Source organism: Stigmatopora nigra, chromosome 3, assembly GCF_051989575.1.
Source record: "Stigmatopora nigra isolate UIUO_SnigA chromosome 3, RoL_Snig_1.1, whole genome shotgun sequence".
In the NCBI taxonomy this organism is placed as follows: Eukaryota; Metazoa; Chordata; class Actinopteri; order Syngnathiformes; family Syngnathidae; genus Stigmatopora; species Stigmatopora nigra.
The window spans coordinates 7216834-7229517 of record NC_135510.1 but is presented as its reverse complement, the minus strand read 5'-3'; the positions used below and the strand labels follow the sequence as shown (position 1 = coordinate 7229517).

Sequence of the window (12684 nt, the reverse complement as noted above, 5' to 3'; positions counted from 1 at the left end):
AAGAAAATAGCCAGTCAACACTAGTTTTAATTCCTTCTCTCCAGGGGGAGAGCTCACTCCGGTTACTACATATTTCCCATTTCAGAGGTTATCACAAAGCCATCATAGCTCAATGCACCAGAGAAGGTTTCACACTGATAACCTGGCAGGTTCACACCAGCAGCGTGATCTTTGGTAATCTTCCTGAGATGACGGGTTACAGACCAACTCCATGACCGTGAGAGGGAACATAGTTGGAATATTTTCTCAAGAGTCTTGGTAAACATGGCTTTGGTTGTGCGAAGGTTAAATTCTTCAGTCGCTGCACAGTTTTAAAGGATTATTGCCAATAATCCCCAGCTCATATAGGATAGCCAGAGTCGCAAATAGGATGTAACAAAAGAGTGAAACCACTCCTAATTTCCAGTCCAATTTCCACCCGTTCAGGTGCACGGCCACAAAGAGAAAGACGATGGAAAGGAGAAGTGTTGCAGAAATGAACACCAGCCCGGAGCTGTTGACCTCCACTGGGTTGTTGGTGTCCACAAATGCGGTCTTGATGAACCATGGCAAACCCAGACACAGCATGTCGAATACGTTCGAACCCACAATGTTGGACATGGCCATGTCGGCTTTCCCTGGCAAAACATAGGCCAAACAGTTGGATTTAGTAGTTAACGTAAAGCAGAGTGAAAATGAGAATATTGTCAAAACTGGTGTTGCAAAAAGTGACAACAGCAGACTCAAGAACCACCGAGATCTATTTTTCCACTCAAAAATAGAGTGCAAAAAGATGGAAGCCTGGGAAAAAATTGATGTTATTTCTATTGTTGGGTGGACATGTTCATCATTTAGTGCAACACGAAAGGATATTTAGTTAATTTGTCCTATCCTACCAATTGTGGCACCAGTCCTCAAACCTCTTTTAATAATCTTATTTCTCTCTCTCTTTTTTTTACCTTCTCTGGCCACCATCACACTGGCTACAGTATCCGGTATACTGGTTCCAGCTGCAAGCAGAGTGAGCCCCATCACTGTATCAGGGATGTTGAGTGTCTCACCTTATTGAACACAAAATGAGAAATAAAGATAACATCTCAGATAGACTACATTTCTTATCAGACATCTGGTGAATCTGACCACAATTCCATAGAAAATGACTAGTTTCATTATTCTCTCAGTTAATGTTAAACAGAATAAATCAAATACACAAAACAGGTGAGAGTTATACATCTTGATCTCATGTCTACTCTTTTACAACGCCCCTCCCATGAGAACCAATTTGAACACAACGGAATAATAATCTCATTATACTTCAGCGCCATCACATGATGAAGTTTGACCCAACCCCGGCCGTTCTCTAGTTATAGCTAAAGCCTTTCTGGGAGCCGTGCCCATAGGGGAGTGCAGTGTGTACACCCCGTGTTCACATGACTGTTCCTTGAGGCGAAGGAACTGTAATCCTGCATTGGCACAGTCAGCACATGTTTCATTGGGGCCACACACTCTCCGTAGCTCACGTCCCATCAAACCAAGACTACGGCATCTCCGGAATTAAGCAGCAGATCAACATGTGATTCTGCTCTGACGTTGATTGTGATTTGAAATTTCTGTTACAAAGTGTTCATTCAAACGACAGGCCTGTGAAAGAAGATAACATCGCTTACCAACAACTGTGACCATCCACACTAGAATGTACGTGAAACCCGAGATCCAGACCGCAGACATGAAGAAGGTAATGATGTACCACTGCTTCCAGAAGCGCTTCCTACAGTCAGGGATGGTCAAGAATAGCAGGACGATGATCGGGAGAGATAAAACCCACAGAATCCTTTTCCAGTCTTTCTCAGGCACAGCAAAAACACCTTTATGTTCTGTGAACACATTGGATTTTTGAGTTGGAGTGACTTGTAAATGTTTTACTTCTCTGCTCTCAGTTGTGATTAACACTTCTTACCATCGGGAATTTCATTGAGGCCATGCAAACTGAGTGAAAGATGGGAATATTCCGAGCCATCCTGGAAGATCCCACTGTCAGTCCTGGAGCGGCTATGGATTCGCAGGCTAGTGTCGTCGTTCCAAAGGCCCATTAGAGGTCTTGTCTCGCCTTTTTCTCCCGTACTTTTCCCCAAACAGTTGCAGCAAGGACTTATCTTTCTCAGAAAAAACTCACTGATGCGAAGGTCAAAGCACAGGACAACGATGTAGACGCCATAAACCAGTAGGAGGCAAGCAGCGTCGTACCTACAAAATAAAATGAAAGCTTGATCAATTTCAACGCTTAGGTTCTGAAAGGTTCTTTCATAGACAGCAAGATGGCTGAACTCATCTTTAAAAATGTTAATACATTGACCTACATTTCATAACAGGTATCAAATATTTAATGCCTAGCAGAGGTCAAGACCCTCTTCATTGTTTTGTTGAAATCTTATCACCTCTAACTGTAACTATTAACCCGCATATCGATCGACAAAATAAAACTTTTCCATGCCAAATCTTTCTGTATAATGATAAAACTAAACAGAGAATGACGTTATTACCATCATAAAAGTTAACTGCAATTTCAGTTTTGCATATGCTCTTTCTGTCACGAGTTGTTCTGTCATCAACAGGTGTGTATTTTACAAGCAGCTACAATTATTTACTTCTGTTGTCATGCTCACTCACCAGTACACCTTGTTATCGGAAATGATGGCAATAACAGCAGCGACACTAATGCCATACGCCAAGCAGTCCCGAAACAATGGCCAGCAGGTAAGACGTCCTGCCTGGAAGAGGAAACAATAACATTGTATACACATTGACAGTAGTAGTTAAGTGGGTCATTATGTGGGTGTGTTGGGAAATGTGTACCATCGAGGCCAAAAGTCCACATGCAGCACAGATGCCCAAGAGGTTGTAGACAGCTGAACCCACTATTGTGCTCACCCCAATGTCCCCTTTAGTCACAAAAACTCCTGAAAAACCAAGAAAGATGTTCAAAAAGAAAAGCATGTTAGTGGATGTGATTTAGTCATGGATAGGGTAGAAGAAAAAATGGACTCAAATTGTCTATTTACCTAGAAAGGCTGTCACCAGCTCTGGTGCTGAACTCCCAGCGGCCATGAAGGTAGCACCAGCCACATCTTGAGACAGTCCCAGACCTGAGGTCACAATAGAATAAACATGCAATCATTTCTGAAATGGTGTGTTTGAACACTGTTTGTATATAAGAGGAATCAAGAAATTTGAGAGAAATATTGAGCAGCAACTTACGCTCGCTGATGACTTCTAGGGATGGGAGGAAATAGTCATCACAAATTATAGCGACAGCTAAGAGCATGTAGAAAATGATCATGAAGTAGATGACCAGGCCGCCGTCCTTTCTCTCCTGCACGCTGAAGAAGCCGTCAGGGAATTCGGATGATTGGGGTGCGATGCACTCGGTCTCATTCTCTGCAACAGTTGGACCAATTTATATTTAGACTATGTACCGTCCTCAAAAAACAAAATACTGTCCATGACTTGTGTAGTTCTTACAACTAGTACTACTTGGGAAAACCTGTACTTTTTAAACCTATCCTGATGTTAATAGAATTGGAAAGAGATTCTGAGAGCAGCAACATGTTTCTATGCAGTCCATCCCACTATCGATTTCATTGATTAATTTTCCGTACCACTGATCTTCACCAGGGTCGCGTGGGTGCTTGCAGCCTATGCCAGCCAATTAATAGCGTTATGGTTTGGAATTCATAAAAACCCTTGGTGGCTAAGGCGCCAAAATTTAAAACTTGCTGAGAAATACTAAACTAAGTCAGTATTTGAACTCTTAAATTCCAATTCCACACTCTTCCACACCAATAAGACAAGGGCATCAGTGAAGCAAACACAGTCACAGTTGCTGTAGCCGCAATCGATTACTCTCACTTAAGGCGCGAAATGACCCAAAACATTCATAATGAAGCGTTTAATAGCTCAAACACATTGCATCGACTTATTCCTCGAAGCCATAGGAATCGAAGAAAATGCCACTGATATGAATACACCACCAAATAACTATGTACAAATATTTTAGAAACCTGAGTTCATTTATATATATTTTTTTATCTTTCTGTAGTTTACTTAGTTGTTCAACTATCTGTACTTTGCCATCTTGTTACAGTTATTACAATGTATAAAGGTCTTTAACTTACCCAATGCACGGCGGACCCTGATGGTTTGGCGCAATTCAGATGTATTGGCTGTGAAGGATATAAGATGAACGGTGCAGTACAGGAATAGGACAAAGCCCAAAAAGTAGGGTATAAAATCTTTTCTCTTCTTGCTCCGAAGAGCTACAACTTTGTCTGTGGCCATTTGAGTTTAAAAAAGGAGATTATTCCAAGAAGTCATATAGGCTTATAAGCAGGCTGCATAAGCACGATCATACTACAGTACAAGCTGAGAAGGGAGTGAGCAAAAAAAAGAAAAAGGGCATTGGAGGGGGGAAAGCATCTTTTAAGGTCTGCTGGCTGACTAAGAATGTTGGGGATCACGAGTTGAGTCATTCCAGTTGAGCAGACTTCAGCCGATGGGGAGGCGGGGGAGGATCAGATGAGGTGCTAAAAAAACATTTTCTAATGATGTGTACCCAATGATGTGCCTATCTCATTTTCTGAACCACTTTATCCTCACTGGGGTTGCGGGGTGAGCTGGAGCCTATCCCAGCTGACTTCGGGTCACAGGCAGGGGACACCCCGAATTGGTGGCCAGCCAATTGCAGGGCACAAGGAGACAATCAAGCATTCACACTCACAGTCATACCTAGGGCAATTTAGAGTGTCCAGTCAGCCTACCATGCATGTCTTTGGAATGTGGGAGGAAACGGGGGGACCTGGGGAAAACCCGTACAGGCCGAGGGAGAACATGCAAACTCCACACAGGTGGACCGACCTGGATTTGAACCCAGGACCCAAATGATGTGAGGCCGACATGCTAACCTCTCATGTTGAATGGTTGAAAATCCATTCATTCATTCATCTTCCATACCACCCATTCTCGAAAGGGTTGCAGGGATTGCTGGAGCCTAACCCGGCTGTGTTCAGGCAAAAGCTAGACTACACCCTAGACTGGTCGCCAGTCAGTCGTAGGGCGCACAGAAAGACAAACGACCATCCACACTACCACCAGCGGGAATTGCGCCCATGAGAAGTCAGGCGAGGGAACATCTACACCACTAGGTGGCTATTTTCAACCAATTTATTATTTTTAAAAAGCATTGAAATTGAAAATATGAATTTGTAACAGAAATAAGTACATATTCTCAAAGTGGATAGGCCAACTCAATTTAGCAGGGGTTCAAAAAGGGCTGGGGCAACCGGTCCTCAAGGGGGTGTGTGGGTGCAGGTTTTTTTCCCCATCTGACCACACACAAACAGTTTAACCAATGAGGTTCCTGCTGAAACACAAAGCACCTGTCTGCAATGCACTGATTACACTTCTAGTATACCAGATTTGTGGAAAAGTTTCCTCTCTGGAGGTTGGAAGGAAAGCCCGATCCCACTGCGACCCTTTGTGCAAAATAGTTTATCCATCCCTATGTGAAAAAGAGCAATTTTATTTTTTATTTTTGCTTATTGAACGTGACATTAGCTCCCTCAGGTGGCTCGGGATTCAAAAGACACGCGTTGTTCCCGGCATGCTTGGGCATGTTACCCCCACAATTGATTCACTTGATCGGTTATTGTTAACTCCCCAAATCCTCCAGCGCGTGTTTTTGACCCACGATGGAGCATCTAAGTGGCAGATTTCCACTCCAAACAAGCGCACTAAAACAATCAAGATCCAGCGAATGGTAAGTTGAATAACTTTCATTTTTTTGTTGAGTATATTCCAGGAATGGAGGACATTTCGCGTCCACAAATCCCAGAAACACGCACATGTTGTGCAAATCAATGTCGTGACTCAAGACATTAAATTTCCCTTTAGATGCAACAAAAGTGACTCCCAAATACCATTGAAAATACTTGAGCGCCTCCTAAATAGATCCCTGTTTGTTGATGACAAAATAATACAAGATCTAATATTTGTATTGATGTTTTATTTCCATTTGTCTTGTGATTGTCAAAATGTTTGTATTGTTTGTCACTGTCACGTGATCAACGCAACCTTAGGCTGTTCCTTATGATGACAATTAGTCCTCTACTTCTGGAATCTGCAATCATGTACACTATGTTATTGTTTTATTGAGCTTTGCTGTCGTCTGTTTTTATGCTCTTACATCAGCTGTGTTATGGATGTTGATCAAGATTTGAGTGTTTTACAACAGCAAGTTGTGATCTGGTGTTCAGTTTTATTATTGTGGTTGACACTGGTACTAGTTCTGGCCTTCCTGTTGTTTTTCTGTTGTGCTTTTCCTATATTGATTAACCCTGCATGTTGGGATCATTGAAGACTTACATTTTGTTTTAGGAAAACCTTGTTTGTACTCTCTAAGCTTTTGAAAAAGTAATACTATACTATATGGCTGAGTGGTCTATATTGGCTCTTCTTGTTGTTCCCAAGCTGTTCATGTCCTTTTGGCTTAGACTTGAGTAGTAAAACTGCAGTGACATTTTTTTTTAAAGGCCACTCAAGTAGTAGTTGTTCTTGTTCTTCTTTTTTTTGTGGAATCTAACTATGAAGTCCTACTCTTTAGGCTTGAAACCTGGTAGCTATGTAGTATGATTTACGATCTAGTGTTTTCATGAGCCCAGGTTTTGAGGTTGTTCAGGTCTGGTGATTTTTTTTAAAACGGATTTATGTTTGCTTGTAAGTCCCATGTTAGTCAATAAAGGGCATGCACTCTGCCTGTCACAGCTTTCAGTCCATAGTGTGCTGGAGCACACTTGTGCTTATTTCACACATTCAGCAACATCATACTGCACTAATGACACGCTACAATCATATTTTCTCCTGTGCTGCATTCATTGCGTATCACTGCACTAAAATCTCACCATTGATGAAAACAAATAAAAGGGCAGTTTTCATTTGGTGGGGTGGATCTTTTGTCAAAGGCCTGCACTTGACGATATAGCCACAAGGTAGCAGTATTGCTTGGAAAAGCTTGATCAATATGAAATGCTCTTTATCTTTATCTGCTGTATGTATTCCCCGCACACCGCAAAGATATTATGTAATCATCCACGAATATGGACAGACAAAAACTCCAAACATTGTTAGTGACCTGATAACAAGGATTTATGATGTTTTTCTTTCTGTGTTCAAATGTCCATATATAAGCAATTCACTGTGATCACGGTTTCTTAATTTTTCTTGTCACCAAGAAATGTTGGCTCCAGCTATTATAATAATAAATCTACTCTTATACTCTATTAATTTAAACCGACCCTTTAAATGAATAAAAAAAATCCATTCAGAAATGTCAGTCTCTGAACTGGCTTTGGTAACAATAAATATATGCATTTAATGTAAATTGACTGAGATATTCCCATCAACTGAAATATTTAACACTGGCCTACTGTGCCAGGGCTTCTCCAGTTAAGTGCGTGCGACCTGTAGAATCATTTAGTGTGACAGGGGCCCCCTCTCCAGCTCATTTGTCAGTGGAGGCATCTTTTATTCTGTGTGTGTGAGTTGCGGCTTTCACTTGTGTGTAAGGGGATACAATGGAAATGTTTGACAACGTCTTTTCCATTCCGTCAGCCTCATTGATTGCGCAGTTTTTAGTTAAATTAGCCTAGCTATTCAAACATGACCATTTTTAACTTTCATGTAGTAATCGTAAGCGCACGGAACTTGTCCGAAGACCAGTATGGCCTCTTTTTACAGAACTCACCTCTACCGCAGAAAGAGGGAAGGAAACAAGCTCAACTCGAATAACGTGTTGAGTTGCTTTACTCGTCGTTACACAAGCAAAAGTCAGCAGCTTTTAATAACACCCACACAACGGCTTGGCGCTTCGAACCTGTGTCCCTAAAACTGCCCTTATCTCATTGCTCGCCTTCTCGTAATTTCTATCTGTGTTTTAACTGGTTGAATAGCAGTTCCCTGGCACGCGTGAGGCGTACACAGCGTTCAAGGTTCAGGAAGATAAGGAGAGGTGAACGGCTGACGCGTAGCTTGTGTTATGTTACCCAAAGGCTGGTATCAGATTACCGCTGGCAGCAGGTAAGGGCGAAACCTGAGCTGCATTCAGTTCCCGAGCCGGTGACAAGCAGGAACTGGGACTGAAAAAGGCGTGTTGAAGAAGAGCCATCGAGGAAGGCTTCCTGTTGTTTTGAATTGGAAGAAGAGCGTTACCATGGGTAAGAAGACAAAGCAGAGCCTGCTTTTGCTGTCTTTCTTTGGACTTGTTCACGGTTCAGTCGCTATTACTTATTGGACTGCTGTACTGCAAATCAAATACTCCACCAGCTCCAATCAGACGGTAAGCCAAGAATGCGAGTGTGGGTGCTTTGGCCGCAACTCTCCGTTGGCCAAAATCGGAGGTGTTGTCCTCGTTCCCGAGGACGACCCCAGAGGCTGCACTCCCCAGTACAACGGCGGAGAGACACCCTGGATAGCGCTGGTAAAAAGGGGAAACTGCTCTTTCAGCATTAAGATCAACGCCGCCAGACTTCAAGGAGCGATAGCCGTGGTGGTGTACGACGTGGACGGTAGCGGCAACCGCACCATTCCCATGACGCACAACGAGGCGCCGGATATCGTGGCCCTCATGATCGGCAACGTCCAAGGTACGGAGCTGGCCGGCTTGGTGAGGAATGGCACTGAAGTGGAGATGTTCATCGAACCGGGATCCCTTCGTGGCCCCTGGCTGGATACCTACTGGCTTTACTTCATGTCCATTGCCTTCTTCATCGTGACGGCCGCATCCGTGGCCTACTTCTTGTTTATCTCGGCCAGCCGCCTGTACAACATGCGCATGCACCGGCGTGCCGAGAGGAAGCTGAAATCCGAGGCCAAGAAGGCCATCGGTCACCTGCAAACGCGTACGCTGAAGCGGGACGACAAGGAGACGACGGGGGACGAGGCGTACATGTGCGCCGTGTGTATCGAGTCGTACAAAGCGGGCGAGGTGGTGACGGTGCTCACGTGCGGCCACATTTTCCATAAAGCCTGCATTGAGCCGTGGCTGCTGGAGAAAAGGACATGTCCCATGTGCAAGTGCGACATCCTCAAGTCTCTGGGAGTCGAGGTGGAGAAGGAGAGCATGTCCCAAGCTTCGCCACAAGAGGTCAGCATCATCACAGTGGCAGGTGGGGAAGCCATGTATGAAGTTCCACTCACCGATCCGCTGAACTCTGACCCCGAGAGACAACAGAATCACTATGACAACAGGGCTTTTGAGGGGGAGATTGCAAGAAGACAGTGACAGAACTGTTACTATCCGTAAATGCAGTTAAATTAAGAGTTAAAATAAATATGCAGATTTTTTTGGGGGGGGGGGGGTCAAAAATGAATGTACTACATATGTCCTCAGTAGTATACAGTGAACCACAATGCCACGGCCTTCAGATCTTACCATACTTGGCTCAAAGCAATTCTGTTTGGCTTCGGCTTCTATACCTTTTCAGCAAATAGCACAGGAATGTGGTGCAAGAGTTCATTGTAGCCTCACAGGATGGTCAATTTTCCACTAAATAATGGAACTGCACCTTCTGTAATTACCTTAGATGCCAATTAAGTTTTTGTTGAAGAAAATATTCTTTTAGGACAGTGAGAAAGGCAAGTCGGGGTGAGCGCAGGTTCAATTCCGCTCTGACAGGACAGCGAGTCACCACTGTTTTAGGACAAAGTGCAATAGAACATTAATGAGGCTATCTTTGCTGGTCAAATTCTGTCCTCCGAAGGTAACTTTTTCAAGGGTGAAAAAAACTAAAATATTGTAAACGAAGGCACGCTTTCTTATTTGGTTTGGTTATTCTCTTAACATGGCAAAACACACACCGGCTTGTCGAGTTGGATTTGCAAATACAAGCTGCCGCACACACCCTTGACTAGAAAGGCAGCGAGACACATCGGTGAGAGGAGAACATTCCCTCGGGGTTCCTGGTACGCCTTCAACACACAGCCCATAGAAACGTGCACCTTAGCACATATCGAATACTTCCTTGTTAATTCTATCTGACTTGTACTTCCAAGTGGAAAGTTCTGCTGTATTATACCCCAGCAATAAATGTCAAAGTGGAGATGAAGTCTGTGATAATGATGATTGTACATTTTGTTTATTGGAAGGAGGGGGGGGGGGGGTATTGTCTTTATCTGTACTCATTTGAGAATGACTTGCACACTTTGAGATTGTGTTATTGGATACGCGAGGCTTTGTGTACGTTCCTCTATGTTTGTGTATACTGTATACAAGAGCAGGTTAGAATGAACTGATAAGAAATTGTACAGTTTGTGTACCGATTGCATTCCCATCGGACTGTACTTTGGGACAACTTGAAGATACATGCAATAACCTGAGATATAGTGAGTCCTCCAGATGAAGGAAATACAATTTATACTATTATATATAAGTTGGCCATTGTACCAAATGCATATTTTTCCTTTTGAATTGTTTTCACTGTTCAACTTGGAAGTCCAAAAATCATCACATAATAATGACTTTTTTTCATGAAATCACATTGATGCTTATCAGAATGCAATAAATCCCTCAATGAGGAAGATTATGGGCAGTGTTTATGAGAATTTTGTGTGGTTATGTAAAAGCAGTCCGTAATGTAATACATACTTTAATATCTAGTGGGAAGAGACAATGTTTTAGAAATTGCTGTGATGCAGTTCAATTTTACATTGCTAAAACCATTGGAAAACAGAACCTTCTGACAAAAGAAGGAATGTATGAATGAGAGGCTTTGGGCTATCTGCCTTATTTGACTGCAAGTCACAGATGTTTTTTCTTCTTTCTGTTTATAAATTAGATGCATCATTCTTGAGACTTCAAGTGTGCCTATGTGAATTTTTTGATAGGTGAAGTGGAGTCACTTGTGGTTTAGTTGTATTGGAGATGTAACATGAAGTCACAATTCCTGATTCAAACCTTGGTTATGGATCACATCCCATTGAGGCGAGAAAATGTGGCGTAAAGTTCTATGCCGCTTCACGTTCCAAACGTGCTCTCGATTTCAGGCCTATGCTGTGATCTCGGCATTCATAGGTCAAATGTTATTGCAGTATCACACTGAGACAGAGAATCAATACTGATCTAACTAGGCTGGCTAGCGAGCCTGAGTTTAGAGTCACACTCTGCTCAGTGGTGGCACTCCTCTGATTTATTGCTGTTGTTACTGTGAAAATTGACTCAGAGGGTTTTCATTTAACGGCATGCTGTACAGTCTGTGGCTTGAAACTGCATTTGACCTTCAATCTTAGATAGGGATCAAAGAGTGGAATAAACCTGCAGTCATTTGACTTCAGACAAAACACAGAGAATAATAAAATCAACATGTATTGGGAGGGGAAAGGACATTATTCAACCAAGGAGACTTTGAACCTGCACAACATAGCCTGAATGTTTTGTCTTTTACTGTCATCTGCTGGACAATAATTCACACACAAGGTGCGCATAGAATCAACTAACATTTATTTGGAATGTGTCACAATTGAAGGAAACAGTCGAGGAAATAACCACCCAGAACCATGTTTTATAGCAGTATCTTTTACCAATGATTTCCACCTGGTTTATTTATTTTTATTTTTTCAAAAGCTCAACCATAAATCAAAATAAATGACTCGGAACCAAATACGCAAGCTTGCAAGAACGTGTACTTTGGTTTCGTTATGTTTTGAGTACACACACGGACATCTTGATACGCTTCTTTTCTTGTGCTGACCTCAGAGAACATAACATCCTGTGATATAAATTTCCTGGAACAGATTTCCAACTCTTAATTAAAATGCTGTATTTCCTCGACCCGAGCAAGTCATAACGACAACATCTATTCACCGAAATGTGCCCTTCCCACTTCTTCTACTGAGTGAAGGAGGTCTATGGAATGAAATTACCACAGTTGGTCTTGTTGGAGGTTGGCTTGTTCCAGACTGCCTGAGTAATTATCCTAATGAAGGAGGAAAATTGAATTACAAAAGTGCAGCAAGAAACAAATGAATCCATTTAGTGATTACATGCAACATCAAACGCTGTTTCCTGTTAGATGGTATAGTACACACCATACTCTCTCACTCTACTTCTTTCTCATTTCATTGATGTAGCACAAATGGAATAGTGTGTGGTGGCATGATCACTAATTATTTAGACATGTGGGTGCACATTAACTATAGAAAAAATATTGAACATTTTCATAATGACATGTAAAGCATTGGTTACCCCAAGAAAAGCATTATTAAGCGGACTGTATGGATTTTGCTACTAAACAGTTACAATGGCCAGCTTTATTGACTCATCATAACAATCACACTAGCTTTGTCTTAATTATTCTTTTACAAATATATGTCTGTATAAATATTTGCATACATTATGCATACTATGTATTTTTTCATACGTGCAGTATTTTTTTGAATCAACAATACGTAGTATGCAGCTTTGTAGACATGGGCCACACTGATCATTGCTGCTATCTAGTGGACAAATAGGGTCCACGTTACTGCCTGTCACACAGACTATTGAAATTGTACAACAACACATAATTGGAGGAAAATGGCTAATGTCGATAGTTCTCATACTAACGGTCTAATTTTTTTCTCAGCTGGGATAGGCTTCAGCACCCCCGTGCCCCTAGTGAG

At 42.3% G+C, this 12684-nt stretch overlaps 2 protein-coding genes and 1 long non-coding RNA gene across 3 annotated transcripts in view; 2 read left to right on the top strand and 1 right to left on the bottom strand.

Annotated features, from left to right (window-relative positions):
* Positions 1-9: 9 nt before the first annotated feature.
* slc24a5 (solute carrier family 24 member 5) lies at positions 10-4462 on the bottom strand. Its single transcript, XM_077712593.1, has 9 exons — positions 4152-4462; positions 3235-3414; positions 3039-3122; positions 2833-2936; positions 2647-2747; positions 1937-2223; positions 1647-1853; positions 939-1040; positions 10-617 (listed from the first exon to the last, which is right to left on the bottom strand). Exons 1-9 carry the CDS (start codon positions 4312-4314, stop codon positions 295-297), a joined length of 1551 nt encoding a protein of 516 aa, XP_077568719.1. The 5' UTR covers positions 4315-4462; the 3' UTR covers positions 10-294.
* Positions 4463-5428: 966 nt separating this feature from the next.
* Positions 5429-12684, top strand: part of LOC144194431 (uncharacterized) — a 168123-nt gene continuing 160867 nt past the window's right edge. The window contains exon 1 of the long non-coding RNA XR_013325887.1: positions 5429-5791. This is a non-coding gene — a long non-coding RNA (uncharacterized LOC144194431). The remainder of the gene's footprint in view (positions 5792-12684) is intronic.
* LOC144194677 (E3 ubiquitin-protein ligase RNF128-like) lies at positions 7867-10610 on the top strand. The gene has a single exon (XM_077713891.1). The coding sequence runs from the start codon at positions 8240-8242 to the stop codon at positions 9308-9310; it is 1071 nt and encodes a 356-aa protein (XP_077570017.1). The 5' UTR covers positions 7867-8239; the 3' UTR covers positions 9311-10610.

Bases quoted from the DNA above. Each gene is read 5' to 3' on its own strand.
- slc24a5 (XM_077712593.1), bottom strand. From the start codon at position 4,314: ATGGCCACAGACAAAGTTGTAGCTCTTCGGAGCAAGAAGAGAAAAGAT. The intron at 3,415-4,151 runs GTAAGTTAAAGA...CAACTGTTGCAG, and splicing joins CAGGGTCCGCCGTGCATTGG to AGAATGAGACCGAGTGCATC. The intron at 618-938 runs GTAAAAAAAAGA...ATGTTTTGCCAG, and splicing joins TGTGATGGTGGCCAGAGAAG to GGAAAGCCGACATGGCCATG.
- LOC144194677 (XM_077713891.1), top strand. From the start codon at position 8,240: ATGGGTAAGAAGACAAAGCAGAGCCTGCTTTTGCTGTCTTTCTTTGGA.